Source organism: Lissotriton helveticus, chromosome 3_1 (assembly GCF_964261635.1).
Source record: "Lissotriton helveticus chromosome 3_1, aLisHel1.1, whole genome shotgun sequence".
In the NCBI taxonomy this organism is placed as follows: Eukaryota; Metazoa; Chordata; class Amphibia; order Caudata; family Salamandridae; genus Lissotriton; species Lissotriton helveticus.
Window position 1 is genome coordinate 307,647,646 of NC_136061.1, and position 16,713 is coordinate 307,664,358.

Below are 16,713 nucleotides of genomic sequence, written 5' to 3' on the forward strand. Positions count from 1 at the left end.
CGTCAAATGGTGCCAATGTTATTACCAACACAAAAAATGCATTCACTATGGAAAAGCAGACCTAACTATAACTACCCAGTGGCTACAGATAGATCGATAGATAGATAGATAGATAGATAGATAGATAGATAGATAGATAGATAGATAGATAGATAGATAGATAGATAGATAGATAGATAGATAGATAGATAGATAGATAGATAGAAACATTTGAAAGCATTATTGTTTTGTTCTAGAATAATTGCTGGACTTGGCCCTTTCTGCAGAGTAATCCTGAAAATGTTTGCCATCACCCTCCAGTTTTCTGAACCCATTTTAGTTGGCTTTTAAGACTCTGTGCACTTTATTACTGCTAACCAGTGCTAAAGTGTTTGTGCTCTCTCCTTTAAACCTTGTAAAATTGACTTGCACCTCATTTCCACATGTAATGTAAAGTGGTACTATATGTACCAAAGGCATGTAAATGAAATGCTACTAGTAGGCCTGCAGCACTGATTGTGCCACTAACTGAAGTAGCGCTGTAAACATGTCCCAGGACTGCCATTGCAGCCTGTGTGTACAGTATTAAACTCATGTGACCTGGCAAAATAAACCTCTTTCCAGACCCAAACCTCCCTTTTTAATACATATACATCACTTCTAGGGTAGGCTGTACACATCCCAGAGGGCAAGGTGCAGTTCTTTTGAAAAGGTGCCATGTACTTTTAAGTACTACATATCCTGGCAGCGAAAACAAGTGACAACTTTCAATTCGGAGCAGGTAGAAAATGTCGTTTCTAAAGAATTGTACTTTGAAGCCCACTTTAATAGTAAAGTTGGATTTTAAGTCACAATTCTAGAAAATTCCACTTTTACAAATTTAAAAGACACACACATGATGGACAGAATGTGAAACAAATCAAACAATCACCCCCAGTCAAGAGACCTGGGTTGAATTCATTGCTCTTTTACTCACTGTGCCACACCAATATAGACCCAGACATATGCAAATCAGTCTTGACCTTGCTCCTCATGGCAACAGTCCAGCCTGAACTGCTAATCCAGGTCCTCCCTGGACCAGAAATAAGCATCCTGGGACCGGTTTTGGTGTATCAGCCCTCATCAGCCAGGCTAGCTTGAATTCAGTGGCACAGTGAGCTTGGGACCCATGTCTGGGCATAACTGTCACACTTAGGGTAAGAAAGCGAAAGACACACAAATGATGGACAGAATGCAGAACACCTTGGTTTTCACAAAGTTGGCATTTTCTTGTCCTAACCACTTGGTATCTGCTGCCTATGTCCTGGGTCACTTGACTAGGTAGAGCTGGCAGTTGGTCTTTGTGTATTGCTCCCAGAGAGTAAGACAAAGGGAATAGGTGGCGGCAGGATGGGCCATCTCAGACGTGATGAGGGACAGGAGATGTCACCTACTACACTTGCACATCACAAAGGCTCTGCTTGAGCACTCTCACTGGTTTGACACTGGTCTTTTGTGACCCCAGAATTGGGCCAGGGCAGGGAGGCAGGAAATTCCATACACCTCTGGAGGTGGAAAATTCCAGAACCTTCTCCTAATTCAAAGATGGCACCAGATATAAATATTGGACCCAACTCTTCAGTACACCTCTGGACCTGTGGAAGACTCTGAAGGACTGGTGTACTGCTCTGCAAGAAGGACTACTATTCTGCTACCCTGCTGCCTGAATGAAAAGCTTGCACCTGTATCTTGAATCCACGACCACCTGAGTGACTCAAGCACTTGTTAGCTGACCTCCTGACCAGAACCTCAGGTACAGAAGCACCTTGAGCCCAGCTTTGTAGCCCGTGAACACGTAGTAGGAAATCGGATGAGGTCAACTTGAGGATATCGCAGCGTCCTTGAAACCAGGAGTAGGACTGATAATTGTGGAGTCTCAAGAAATGCAGATCGGCAGAGTTAAGAACAGCACAGGCCCAGAGGAATTTTTTATAATACGTCGGTCACACAAAGGTTAGATGTGAGACGAAGAGAGCACCACCTCTGCGTCATCCAAGGATATAGTGTGAAGTCAACCACGAGAAAGTACACAAAATAGAAGTCTCCCTGCATTTGCATGTAGAGATAAAAGATGACATAAGAAACAAGACTGCGATACACTCCTTGTTCCTGTCCCCAGAAAAATTGTTTTAAAAAAGAAGGTTTAAAGAAATTTGATGTTATTAATACTCCAGGTTGTAGAGAACAGTTGATTTATCTGGAGGGTTCGATTGAAAGTAGTCTTCATTGCTGTTTCTTGCCACCGAAACGCGTTGGCCAAATCCTTGTAAAACCTTACCCATTGGAGTTCATGTCGGACAACAGACTGTCTTGTGATTTTTGAGTAAATTAAGTTGTGCATGGGGATGAGTGTGAATGAATGGCTGTTCTCTACCTGGAATATGAGTTATTAATATGTTGTAATTGCAGAATTGTGTTTAGAAATATGTATTCAGATGAAAACAAATGATTTTTTAAATGAGAAAATGATCTTTTTTATAATGTTGCAATAAGAAAAAAAGAAATTAAATGAAAGAAAAAATAATTTAAATAAAAAATAAATGCAAAAAAGTGAGAACATTGTGACGTGTTGTTGCCCTGAAAGTCAGAGGTTGTACCCTGAGAGAATAGTTTAAAGGTCACAAGGGAGTTTTTCTTATTATTGCACATTGAGCCCAGCTATGAGTTCTACCCTTCCAAGTGGTGGCACTCTGGTCCTGGACCCTTGGAAGTGGGCCTGAAGGTGCTTTGCCAGCCCATCTGTAATCCCATCAGGACCGAAGCAGTGTGAAGCATCGCCTCACAAGACTCCGCATTGGATCCGCTGTCCAACACAATCTTTTTATGCACTGGTAAGTTGCCTCAAAGTAATGCAAAGCAGTAGAAAGCATTGCTTTGATTACTGTGCTTCAAGCAGGTGTTCCATGGGTGGTACATAAGCGTTTCCATGCAACCATCTATGATTTGTGATGCAATAAACTGTCTACTAACAATAGTAGACAGAATCTTCCACCAAAATATAATGTCACTTTGAAGCAGGCATTAAAAAGAAGAAATGCTTTAATTTCTCCCAACTTTCCCCACTTTGCATGTGTGCTACACTGTATAGCACACTTCCAAAGTTGCCATCCATGGGTTTTGATGCTAATCCAAGTCTTCAAAGAGTAGTAAACAGGGATTTGCTCCAAACTCTTGCTCCTCACTGAAGCAGGTGTTTTTCCTTTTTGCATGAGTGCAGTCCACAGACAAAGAGAAAAATGCCTTAAACCATAGTTGTTGTACAGAAAGAGAGCCCTTCCTGCACAAAGAGCTATGCTGACCACCACGCAAACTCCCTTGCCCTAAGGCACAAGGGTGCCTGTGTTGGCACATGGCTATCAAAAGTGTGCAGGGAGAAAGAACGGTGCCACTTCTTAGTAGATATGGCTCAATTCTGCTCTCGCCCGTTCACACAACACAGTGTAGTAACTCTTTTAAAATCTGACCTTATATTTTGTACTCGAAGTATACCCTTCCAGTACAAAACCTGTGCTAGATATGACACAACACCTTTGCACTATAGTGTAAAGGTTTGTGTGGGTGGGGCTTGGCAGCCCGATTGTGTGCCAGCTCCAGGGAGAGAGAAGGGTAGTGCCATACTTTAGTAGATCTGGTTCTTCCATGCTCTCTCCCTCTCAAGCATGCTGTGCTGCATTGTGTGAGTCCTTTGTAAATCTGAGCCTGGGTGTCTTGGTAACTATTGGGCTCATATTGGGACAGAGGAGCATTGTGAGAGTAATAACAACAAAAAAAGCGACATTGCAGACAGCACATCTCAAAAAGGATGCTGTTTGTAAGGAAAATAAATTGTTCTTTTTTTCAGCTTCTAATGCCTTTGTTAACTGTCTGCAAGTACTATCTACACTGTGTTCTGCTGTAAGTGGTAGTTTGTTTGGCTTACTGTGCATTGTGGGCCGATTTGCAAAGAAGTCATGCAACGCAGCGAGTAAAGTTGCTGGACTGCGCTGTGTGAACTGGAGACAGATAAATGGGCCTTAAAGTGATTAAATTAGAAAATGGCAGTGACGTCGGAAATGCAATACTTCAATAAAGTTTCAGCCTTATAAATATACGGCTTATTTATGAAAAACGTTGCATTGCTGCATGAAAACAGCGATGCAACAGTTTTCACTGCGCCTTCCTTGCGACATGATGTTTGCGACATATTTACTATATTACACATCATTACGCAATGAATGACAGATACATCAGTATTACTGACATAACTGTTGGCGCAAAACTGACGCATTGCTGGAGTTGTGTCGGAGGCGTGGCGCAACTCCAGCAATACAGGGGGGGAGGGCAATGATTATAGCACTGCATCACTCTTAAGCCTGCTATCTAGGCGTCTCCTAGAAGAGGTGCAGTGAAATTTGATAGATTTCTCTGCGCCACTTTTAAGAGGCTTTCTTGCATTCGAATGCCCACCCTGCATACATTACACCTGACCTGATGAAGGTATAATGTGGCGCAGGGCTTTATATGGTGGCACGTCTGCCTAGATGCGTCACTTTGTAAATATGGCACAACGTGGTACATTGTTTACGCCGCTGATGCATCACAAAAAGTGACGCAACGATGGCACAAAAGTTTCGCAAGGGGCTCATAAATAAGCCCCGTAAATATTTTAAATTGCATATGGCAAAGGATTTTGCCTGTGCGTTCAAGGCTACATTGAATATTGTAATCATTGAGCTATAGGCATATTGTAGACTAGGCTGTTCACAGCTATGAAACTGCAAAGGAAGACCTGTTCGGAGGCCTCACGACATCTCCACCATAGATGAAACTGCCTCTAGTGTTGTCATTAGATATATTCAGTTATTGGAAATCTGCTCAGCCGCCACTTGGCTTTTGTGTGCACCTTTGCTGGGTTCCAATGTGTGGATTCTACCCGCAGGGCTGATGCCTCTTTAGGCAGAGCAATACTGAAGTTCCTTTTCATCTGATTGCTTGCTCGCATTGTATCCAATAATACAATCTCTGGTCTGTACTTCTAGGGTAATTGATCAGTGGGCCATACTGTAAGCAAATACATTTGAAAAAGAGAAGCCATCTTGAGATGGTACATTGAAGAAGCTCTAAATCAAACAGTTAGGGTACACCTGAACTCCCTCTCACTCCCCCTTTCACGAAGATATGATGTGGCTGTGTTTATTGTCCAGGGATTCTCTGGCTTTCCTGTGAAAACACAAATGAACATGTAAATGAAGAAGGCAAAAAGGAGACGGAGCGCGAGTGGCCAATGAGATCACTAGATTTCGTTCTGGCAAGGATAGAAAACAAAGAGTAAAAAAAAATTGACAGCTTCCTTTTTACTGAAGCCCCCTATGGTCAGGGCCACAACTGGCACTGGCAAAGTGCTCGGCCGGCCACCCTTCTCCACTTGGGTGGGGGTTGGAGGTGTCGCCGAGCTCTTTGCCGGGGCCGCTTTTCAGCCGATTTTGGTACAAAAACGGCCCCCAGGGGCCCCAAACCGGCCCTCACCCGTGCGGCGCACCGGGGGATTTCCCGGTGCCCGCTATGGCCAGTCCGGCCTTGCCTATGGTGGGTGGGAGAGGGTTGAAAAGGCATCCCCTATGCTATGTCCAGAGGTTCCCTGTTACAGCATCCAGATCGCAGCTTAACCCCTCCCTGGAGGCCGAGGTCTGGCCTCCCCCCCTTAAGAAAGTCAAGCCTCATCTCCTAACACAGGGGAGGAGATTCAGTCAGAGAGTGACTGTCAATGACTTCCACGGGCCCCTGCCTGAGAAGCCGCAGCAAGAATTGTCCCCACTACTTGACATTTAGTCACCGACAATTTAAGCTTTCGGTTGCTTCAGTGACGGGAGCAATTGTACCGTGGATCTGGCAGCACAAGGGGCCTCCTTTATGAGGTCTTGCGTCAGTTTTGGGCTTCCGATGCGTCCCTTTTTGAGACGCATCGGCGGCGTAAAACATGCCTCCTGTTGCGCACTATTTACAAAGTGACGCATCTAAGCTGATGCGTCACTTTGTAAACCCCTGCGCTACATTATACCTGCACCAGGTATAATGTATGCAGGGGGGCGTTCTCCTGCAAAAAGCCTGGTAGAAGTGACGCAGTGAAATCTATGAGATTTCACTGTTTCACTTCTAGGACGCCGTTGCGTCAAAATCTTGCACCTGCCTCACAGCAGACGTTAGACTGACGCAGGCTCTTTCAAGTGAAAGGGCGCATTGCTGGAGTTGCGTCACTTTTGTGACACACTCCAGCAATGCGTCACTTTTGCACTCACAGATACGTCAGAAATACTGACATATCTGTAACCCCTTGCGACATGATGCGTCATACATTAAATATGACGCATCAGGTATGTCGATGCGTCATTTCTCATAAATGAGGCCCAAGGCTTTTATACTCTGGGATCGGTAACAACTTAGCCATTTGAGATAGCCAGGAAGAAGAATGTTCTTAAATGTTAATGCCTAAGCGCTGAGAGGCAAATGTTAATGTGTTTGGAACTACTTTTCGTCCAGCGGGTGGGTGGAGGCAGACAGTAACCAGTGTGGTGTCAAGCATCATTGTTTGGAGAGTCGCTGGCAATTAGCATCCGCCGCGTCACTTCATTAAAAATACACGACACGCGAGCAGAGGTGGAATGTCAAACGCTGTGTTAACTTGACTGCCTCGTGCAAATACGTCCTGCATACTAACAGCCGCCCCTGAACTCCTGATTAAGCAATTACTATTAGCATTTCTGTTGCAAAGACATATTAATTAAGACTGGTAACCACACAATTGATATGCATGACATGAGGACCCTGCTAACCGCCTCACAGAACACGAAAGCAGGATCTTATTTAAACATCCTTCGCTCAGAAAAGCAGCAGAGCGCTGCGAAGGCCTTCTGCAGTGTGCTGTGCTAGCAGCGAGCTCTGTTGAACCAATCAATTCGGTGGGTTATTTCCTATCTAATAGCCAACACAGCCAGTCTAAATCTGACGTTGGCACAGGGATCAGACCTTTGAGTTGTATGACATTTCTCACATCTTCACTGGAGTTAAATACCAATGGGCTTATTTAAAAGTAAGGCACCGGCGGCGCAAGGAGCTTGTAAATAAGCCCCCAATTCTGCATGTAATGCCTCATTTCCAAATCGAAAGCTCAGAATAAGAACTATTTAACACACATGCTAGATATCTCAACCCAGCGCTATGGAAGCTACTGCAGCTGGAAAATATCCAGGGCTCCCTGTTCTATGGTATTTCTTTTTTTAACATTTCCGTCTGCATTTTTCCATATTTTTTAGGGGCTATTTTATCTGAATTTATCCATATTTATGTTGTGATTTGTGTGTAATGAAGTTGTAAAACTACCTTTCCATATTTATTTAACTGATAGATAGATGCACTCATACTTTGATGACTGTTGTGATTTAGCTATTTAAGCTGCCAAATATTACGTAACAATGAATCCACTAAATATTAGCATTACACCACATATTTATGTTTACATATGCCATTATTTAAAGAAATTGCATACTGTTTTTTAATTTCCCATACTGTCCAGTTGCTCAGTTAATGGGCTACAATTCATCAAAGACAACACGGAGAGTCACTTAAAAGAAGCACAATTTTCTGTATTTATCCACTTCTAAAAATAAATGCAGACAGAAAATAAATTGTTTTCTGTCTTCATTTATCTGTAAAAATCCGTAAAAACGCAAAACAGGGAGCCTTATAAATCCTCCTCCCTGCTCCACACAACGCATGATGAAGGTCATAGTGAATTGCCCGGAATCACCGTAAAAGGGAAGCTGAGACTTGTGGGCCTCCTACCTCCTCAGCTGATAATGTAGTTGTAGTACATTGGATTATCTCCTTGTAGCTGCTCAGCCTGTATGAATGTGATGTCAGTGTAGAATGTTGAATGTTGGATGACAGAGTGAATAGAATGTTAGTGTGCCTGGTGTGTATGTGGAATGACAGTTGAAGAGAGTGGGCTGAGCAGTGACCATCCTGTTCCTGGTGGGGTTTTCTATATTATATCTTATTACTATATTACATGAATAAAGGAACATCAAGAAACCACTTGACTACCCATCATTTATATCCACGACAGTAGTCATTGGTTTGCAAAATGATGTCGTGCACAGCGAGCTTTTATCTTTGCATCAACGTCACAGCACTAAAATGTGTTTGGAGTGGGACCTATCTTGGGGCCTATTGTATGTCGGCCATACGCTGGCAAGAACTTTGGTCTCAACCCTCAGCAATGGCTGAAGAAAGGTTGTCTAAACTGCCTTCTCCTGAAGAAAACAGCTCAGTAAATCTCTGCACTAATGGCCTGTAAGAAAGTAGATGGAATTCATGAAACTCTCATTTGTTTGGGAGGCTTAGGCTTTTCCATTTTTAGGCCCAGATTTGACCAAAAGTCACGCAACGCAACAAGACAACTTGCTGTGCTGCGTTGCTTGACACAGAGAGAGCAGGACTGTGCTATATCGACTAAGTTATGATGCATTCCTGCTTCTACACTGCACTGGCTCACTGATGGTGGCCTAGCTCCAACATATTTTTATGAGGAACAGTGGTCCTAAGCTTAGAAAACAGTATTCGAACAAATCCAATTATAGACCTATTATTGGATTTGTTCGAATACTGTTTTCTAAGCTTAGGACCACTGTTCCTCATAAAAATTAGTTACCCGCGGTCCTAAGCGATCCTATCGGGTCCCCTTGTTTTGTTTAATTGAAAATCTAGCACCAACAAAGGCACCCATGTGCCATGGTGCAAGGGTACCTTTGTTTTTGTGTAGGAAGGTGCCCTATCCGGCACAAAAGCAATTCTCAGCGACATTTTCCTCTTTCTATGTGTGCTTCAGAATGCAGCACATGTATAAGGAGGAAATAATATGGACAAATAAACATGTTTCTCCTTGTTATGCCTCAACTGGAAAGAGCATTTTGACACATTCTCAGGGTTACTAGTCTTGATAAATCTTGGAATGCACCATAAACCATGGGTGTATGCGTAGGAACACCTACGCTCCATCCATGGAAAGCCTTACAAACTCAGAGTAACCCAAGGCAGCGATTTGCGCTGCCTTGCATGGCTATGGATTTACTAAGCCACGCAGAGTGATGCAAGGTGGCTTTGCGTGGCTTGGAAAATCTCACTCAAGCCCTTGAGTTGCATTGCGCCACCTTGTGTGATGCAATGGCAACGCAAGGGAAAATCTGGGCCTCAGTTTCTTTTTCACAAACAAGCCGGCGGCCATCTTGCCTTTTGCTGTTTAAGAGTTGTGCTTGCAGGAGGGCAGAAGCGCTTTCTAATCTTGGCCTCAAGCTAAAGAGCTTTATTTAGGTAATGGGGATACATGGGCCTCCGCAGGGGGGGCAAGGAGGGGCGCTTGCCCCCCTGGACGACCCTCCTTGCCCCCCCTGCGGACGCCCATGAAAACCGTGACTTCAAGACGGGGTTCTCACTCTCTTTCCTCTCCTTTCTTTTATTTGCTTCCCTGTGAAATGGATCCAAAAGATAAAGACACTTTTGCTGGAAATGTCATATTTTTCTGACATTTTAATTTCAAAGTGCAGTATTGGGGATAAAAGGCTAAAAATATGAAAAATAGATAAATAACTAAATAAAGTAAGACAGAGTGGTAGCAAACTGGCCAAACTGATTTTATTCACACTGAAACACATTAGCGCCACTTTTAAAGAGTTTGCCAGTGAAGCGCTATTTTTGTTTTCTTGTCTTTGTTTTCCCTGGACTTGGAACTAGTGCACCAATCCTGGAGGTACTGCAATGTGTGGATTGGAAAACAAAATGTGTGCTGCGGCTCTGCGTCCAGGGACGTGGTCTTTTTACCCTACTGCTTACGTTTTGTAAGGATATAAGCAATGGCCATTGAAATGGGTCCATTCCGGGTCCTGTAGTCGTGTCCTTAACCTTTCAGGCAAAAGCACTCACTGATTTCTGAATAGTGAGTGCAAAAGCATTAAGGTAACCATGTTGTTCCTGCTTACATTTCCCATGGTTTGCTAAATTTTGCATTCCCTATAAGTGTTTGCTTTTTCCAGGATGTTGTTACTTTTTTTTTTTGTAGGCCGCATATTGCTCTTGTCTAGTGCATAATTTAAATTGAGCCGCATCCAGGTGTTTATAGCGGGGCAACAATTGGGTTGTAGTTGAAGACAATGTGAGTTTTTCTCAGTGGGGCAGTACGGTGTTCAGTGGGGGAGAGGATGTGGCACTATGGTCAGAGCTGCTGAATGTGGAACTGGGAACCAGGTTCAGCCTTAATAACCAGTCCACCAGACCACTCTCCTGTGAGAGCACAATCACATGCTAGACCTTAGAGGGCTTCGCAACACCTTAGAAGTCCTGGTATCTTCGCACCAGCAGGTGGACCCTAGCATGACAAGTGTAGGTTAACCTTCAATTCTTGTCCACCACTATCCATACTGAAGTTCACCTCCAGTCTTGCGGGCAGGCCTATGAAACAGCACACACTAGAACAACAGTCACAGAGGTCACAGGACCCTTGAGAACGGCCAGCTCTAGGGCAGTGCAACCAGTGTGACCACACCGGGTGCTGACTTTAGGGGGAGGCATCATGTTTGCAAGTATATTATGTTTTTAAAAACGCTTGCTGCCTCCTTCCTGGACTCCAGCAATTTTCGGCAGCAATAAAAATGTCATGATGACTCTGGTGATTAATGTTCTTTCTAGAGAGAGATCAGAATTTTGTCTAGTGGAAGTTTTGACTCATGGAAAGGTAGCTCAGAGGGTTACTGTACTGGCTGCAAAGAACTTGCGCCATGCAGATCACAAAGTGCACATAATGTAAATAGGTCAGAGAGATCCTTTTGTTACTTGCAGTTTATAAGTTAAAATCCTAACTTAGAACAGTGAGCTATCAACTGTCATCTAAGAGCTGCATACAAACTGCAAGGTATAAATTAGAGCGTTATTTCCCCTCCCCCCAGTCTTTGATTATCCTAATGTCCCAAAAAGTGTTCTTTTGGACAGAAATCAATTCTGATTATTAAGGAGAACCCCCAACCATGGTATTACGTTTTAAATTCTGGGTATTGTATTTCTCCAGACCAATCACTATAAAACTATACGGGCTACTAGTATGGTTGTCATGTGACTCCTACACCTTGTAGTCCTTAGTCTTATGTAACATTTTCTATACAGTGATTTACACACATATTGATTGTCTCTGTGTAATGTGTGTGATGTAAAGTGCTCTGACACCCTACCATGGTATGAGTGGTGCTGTAAATCAAATTTAATGTATCTGAGAGAGAGTGGTTATGGAAACTTGGGGGGCACAGTTAAAGGGTGGTAGTGAGGGAATCCATGGCAGAGGTGGTCATTGGGGGGCACTAACAAACATTAATGCACAGGACACCACCAGTGCTATTGCTGGCCCTGCCCTTGAGGCCAGTCTGCCTCACCCATAGGTACCTCAGTTGGCCTTGTTTCAGCAGTAGTAGCTGATACTCACCAAGGATTGGCAATGCAGGATTTGCACGCACACCAAACTAAGTTCACAAACTTACAGTCACCCGGCTTCATTCACAAGCACTTTTAACATGTGCTGCCTGCTGTGGGGCCACTGGAATTAATTATGCAGCAAAGGATGACAACATTATGCCGTAGTGTTGACTAAATTATGCATTCAAAAAAAGGCTGCAGCGTAATGCAGTATATTTTCAGATATTTTATTATTTTGACGTCTGTACACATGCTAACAGTCTCTGGAAAGATTTTGCCTTATTAGTACCAGTGTAACATACAAACTCAGCAGTGAGAAAGGTGACCAGTCAACCTTTACAATAGGCCATCCACTCCGCAGCAACACAAGTCACATTTTATATTAACTTTTGATATGTTTGAGCTACAAAACATTTATTCGTTTAAATGGTCAGATCATGCAGCAGATCTTGCATTATAACGCAAATATGGCAGAGCCATAATTTTAGAGAAAACATTTGCAAACTAGGATATTTTGCCATTCATGTTTGAACTGCTGTTCTGGAAAAAGAGAGTAGTGCTGATGACAGAAACTCCATGGCTCGGAGACAAATGGCTTGTGTTTCCACAGTTTATCGTATTTGGTTCATTCTGTGATTAGAAGCATATCCGACTTTGTGAATATATTTTAATGTCAATAACTCATTATAACCTTAAATAATAATGTGTATCCATTGGTTGATTAAACTGGGCAGGGAAATACCAAACAAGTACTAAAAATTGGGATGTCTGCGCATTCTGGCCACACCTCTGGCTCCACCCACAGATACAATCCTTGGGTTATTCCCGCCCTTTGATTCTCCGACCACTGTTCCCCTACTTTTTTTCCCCCACTTCGACCACTGTGTAAGACTCAGCATCCCTGGACCTGTGATGTGCCGCCGCATGTGCCACACATTTACGGTCCCGGGTTTCCGCATAAGGGAGCTGGCCTTTATTGTATCCCTAAACGTTGGCACGCTGTCAGTTTGACATTGACTACACGTAGAGGGACTCTAAGTTTCTTTTAAAAAATATAGCTAACATTTGGACCTATACATTTTATTTTGTATAAATTAATTGAATGTGTGTAAAATTTAGCACTGCCCGGGTAATTCTAGTAAAGGGAGCACCCATTGGTGAATCACTAGCGTTTGTGATTGCTGCATTATTTATTACTAACTTGGACGTTGTGCTTTAACTTTGGATAAAAGTTATCATGAATTCTAGCACCAAGAAGCCAATATTGGTAAATATGTGTGCTACAAATAATCTCTAACATACACTGTGCATACAGTATATTTAATCTGGTGCTTTAATCATAGGCTGTTTTAAAGTATTCTGATGAAAATCGAATCGTGCTGAAGACAGCCTTGATTGGTGTTGGATCGAGGACCCGGAAGTCTGCACACCTAGCAGACAGAGATAAAGCACCTTGTCAGAAAGTTTAGCGTTTTCCCTACAGGTGGTGTTTGTTGGCCTGTGGCAGGGTCAGTCACATGTCCTGGACTCCTGGCATTTAATTTAAAGAATCCCAGTTCTGCGCCCCAGTGTTTCTTATACCCCACCTGGCACACATCTTGTCGGAGGATGGTGATGACGTTAACATTTTGCCCCCCCTCAAAAAATTTCTGTGGACGCCCATGTGGGGATACTTTATTTCCTCTTTTCCGAAAGACCCTCAAAAACACATTTTACTATTTGCCTAACCCCTTGCTCTTCCAGCAGGGCTCACCTTTTATTGGTTAGAATGCACAGAATCATTGTAAAGATGGACAGCTCGGTGTGCCGTGGATCAAACCGGCATCTTTCTAACTCTTAGTTATGCGTGTTCACTTTAGAATATCACAGAAGAATGACGGGCCTCCAGAAACAGCGCCACTGGGGCCATGTTATATAAAGATTACCATTTATGTTTGTGTGCTTCACATATAATTTTAGTCAGAAAGCACCTGAAACAGCTCACCTACCCCCTCACTAAGAAATTATGTCCCAGATTTACTGTCCGTTAAGCAATAGATCATTGCATGAAAATCTGCTGAGCTACATGGCACTACTGACAAAAAAGAGCAGAGCACCGGATACAGCAAGCGCTGCTCGATGATGAGCACAGATCCAAAGTGGGAAACGTTTTAAAGTTAGTCTTAGCATACTATTTTATACTGGAAGGGTACTCCCAGTACAAAACCAATTCTAGACTCACGTAGACACCTTTGCACTATGGTGCGGAGGTGTGTGTGTGTGGTGCTCGGTTGGCGGATTGTGCACCAGTGCTGGGGAGAGAGTAGTATAGTACCATATCTCCATAGATATGGCACTTTACTGGTCCCCCCGTCAGGCAATGCAGTGTAGCTACTTTGGGTGCTGCGCTGTGCTGCATTGTGTGACAGGTTTGTAAATCTGGGTGGGCCTTTATGCCAAAGGGGCATTCCTTGGGTGATGCAAATGGCATTCCCATGCAACCACCCAGAGGTTTTGACGCTATTCTATTAGTACTAACGTTTGTAGGCAGGAATTTGCAGCAAAACCTAATGCCTCTGTAATGGAGGGGAAATGTTGTAGTTTATTGATGCATTTCAAACTTTGCATACATCCTGCATTGTACAACACACACACAAAGTGGAAAAAGTACTAAACCATAGTTTTGTACCAGAACGCTCCACTCCCATTACAAAATCTATGCGTGACAGAATGCACAACTGGCAGATGTTCACTTACCATTGAAAGGGTGAGTATCTACTGCAGAGCTCATAGAAAATTGAAGCTGGGTCTTGAAGAGGAGGGGTTGGTTGGGGAAAATGGGTTGTTGTGGAGTGAGGGTTTTACTGGGAGTTCTCCAGATACCCAATCTGACAGAAGTTATTAGTTTACACAGAACTATAGATGGTCCCAGACATCTGTATTCTCTCACTTGTTAGACAGATAGTGGTTTTGTGGTCCTCTACCATTAAAACATGCTGGAATAGAGATTTTTTTAATATCAGGCAATGATGCTCTAGCTCAGTGGTTCCAAAACTTTTTAGAACCATGACCCACTTTTTAGAACAACAATCTTTTGCGACCCACCTACCTTTTAGTAGATATGAGGCAGGGTGATTTTTTTATGTAACTAAAGCATCGTGTGGTAGCGCACTGTCATTTACAGACAGCACATTTTCCATTGAAATGGCCACTAAAGTTGTACAGTCATACAGTTTTACTGATAAAACTATATAAAACTATTGCATACAAATAATAATGTGTGAACATCGATTTGTTTTTATACAATTAAAATCTGTTTCCAGCACACTTCAGAATTACATAAAATTGGATTCATTCTTTCCTAACTGTTGGATGCATACAGTTCATTTACAGATTTGTTTTGTATTGCAAAAAAACAACATCCCACATTGTCACATAATTCACTTTAAAAGCTCCTCTCACTGCAGTCAGAGAAAGAAAAATAAACACCAATCTTCATGGTAAAAGAATAAAGCATGCAAAATGATTAAAGACCTCTGTCTTTGATTATCAGCAAGTGTGACAAGTTAAACAGAGAGGCCCATATTTATCAAGGTTGTGCATCACCCTTGCGTGGCGCAGGAGGCACAAGGGCACTGCAAAACCTAAGTGACATTTATAAATCTATAGTAACACAAGGAAGCGCAAAGCGCTGTCTTGCATTACTCTGCAACAGGGAGGCGTTCCATGGGTGTTCCCATGCATCGTCCCATGGATTTTGGTACATTCCCAGATCTTCCATTAGCGGTGGACCTGGTAATGTGTCAAAATGCTACGGCTCCCCAGGTAAGTCATTGCGAGGAGAAATATCTTGATTTCTCCTTGTCTTGTCCTCCTTCTATATGTGCTTCACTCTGCAGGATTGCTGTTGTGCAGGAAGGTGTCCCTTTCTGTACAGACACCATCCTGCCTACAATGCAGGCACCCTTGCACCATGACACAAGGGAGCCTGCATTGGCGCTAGGAAGATAAAAGTGCGCCAGTGCTAGGAAAGGACTGGAATGCGCCATATCATGATAAATACAGAGCATTCCTGCCCTTTCACGCAAGCAGCAAGGTGGCCTGCGGCAATGCGCTGCGTGAAAGATTGGTAAATCTGCCCCAGAATTTAAAGTCACCTTTATTTACTGCTCTGACTTTCGCAACTGACCAAAAGTCAGCTTGTGACCCACCAGCGGATTGGGATCCACAGTTTGGGAAACACTGCTCGCTAATTACTTAATTGTGGCCATGAACGCCTCTGTACCTCAAGCTTTATATTGTTAAAGTCTCATATGTCAGTGGCGCTCACAGGAGTTCCAGGGGGCTACACATTGATTCCAAAGCTGCAGTTTTTGTTCTGTACCTGTCAAGGAGACCATGAAGCCTTCAAACTCACAGACGGTCTTTCCCAGCACAAAGAAGCCCTGGATGTTGTTGGAGAAGCTGACGCTGCTGCCGAAGAAGGTGACCAGCAGGTCGGCCACGGCCAGGTTCACCAGGATGTAGTTGAGCGGGGACCTCAGCTTCTTGTACCGGATGGACACTACAATGACCAGCCCGTTCACGAAGGAAGCGGAAACCACCACTGCGCCCATCAGAGCCGCAATGGAGATGAAGACGCTGCGGGGGGCCAGGTGTGGCCACTGGGGGCCGTCGAACGGCCCGGGGGTGCCATTTTCCGTCGAGTCTAGCGAAGCGTTTGGGAAGTGCATGGTTTGGCTCGAGGGGATTTTGGGCCAAGAAAGATGGCTGCCTCCAGAAGACGTGAACCAAAACCAGGACTCCCCGGGCGCACCAGGAAGTGTGATTAACCCTTTTATAAAGCCCCTGAGACTTATCTCTCCAAAGAGGATCTACTTCTTAAAACACCTTAGGCTTTTTCTTAGCGGTAGGCGCGTGCGATGAGCTCCTTTGTTTACTTGAAAGGGGATCAGCCTCAAGCAAGTACCTGGTCTATCCTGAGAGGCTGAGGCACCAGCCAAGACCCCCGCGGGGTTTGTGGGACAAATAATTTGCAAACAAAACAGAGCCAGTGGGATCAGCCGACGGCTTCAAGGCATTTGCAAGAAACCCGAAAATCCCATGTTAGGATTATTGAAAAGAACAAGGCCATTCGATGTCTTTAGCAGCGAAAATGGCATTTATAGTGGACGTCTCACTCCATGTAGAAACTGCCCTGGGACACTTGAATCGTGTTCGACCAAA

General features: G+C 43.7%; 1 protein-coding gene across 1 annotated transcript in view; it reads right to left on the reverse strand.

Moving 5' to 3' along the window:
• The window catches only part of LOC144824520 (pinopsin-like), a 170,646-nt gene extending 154,426 nt beyond the window's left edge, over window positions 1–16,220 (reverse strand). The window contains exon 1 of the mRNA XM_078683585.1: window positions 15,872–16,220. Coding sequence (XP_078539711.1) covers window positions 15,872–16,220 — 349 coding nt within the window. The remainder of the gene's footprint in view (window positions 1–15,871) is intronic.
• Window positions 16,221–16,713: the final 493 nt, after the last annotated feature.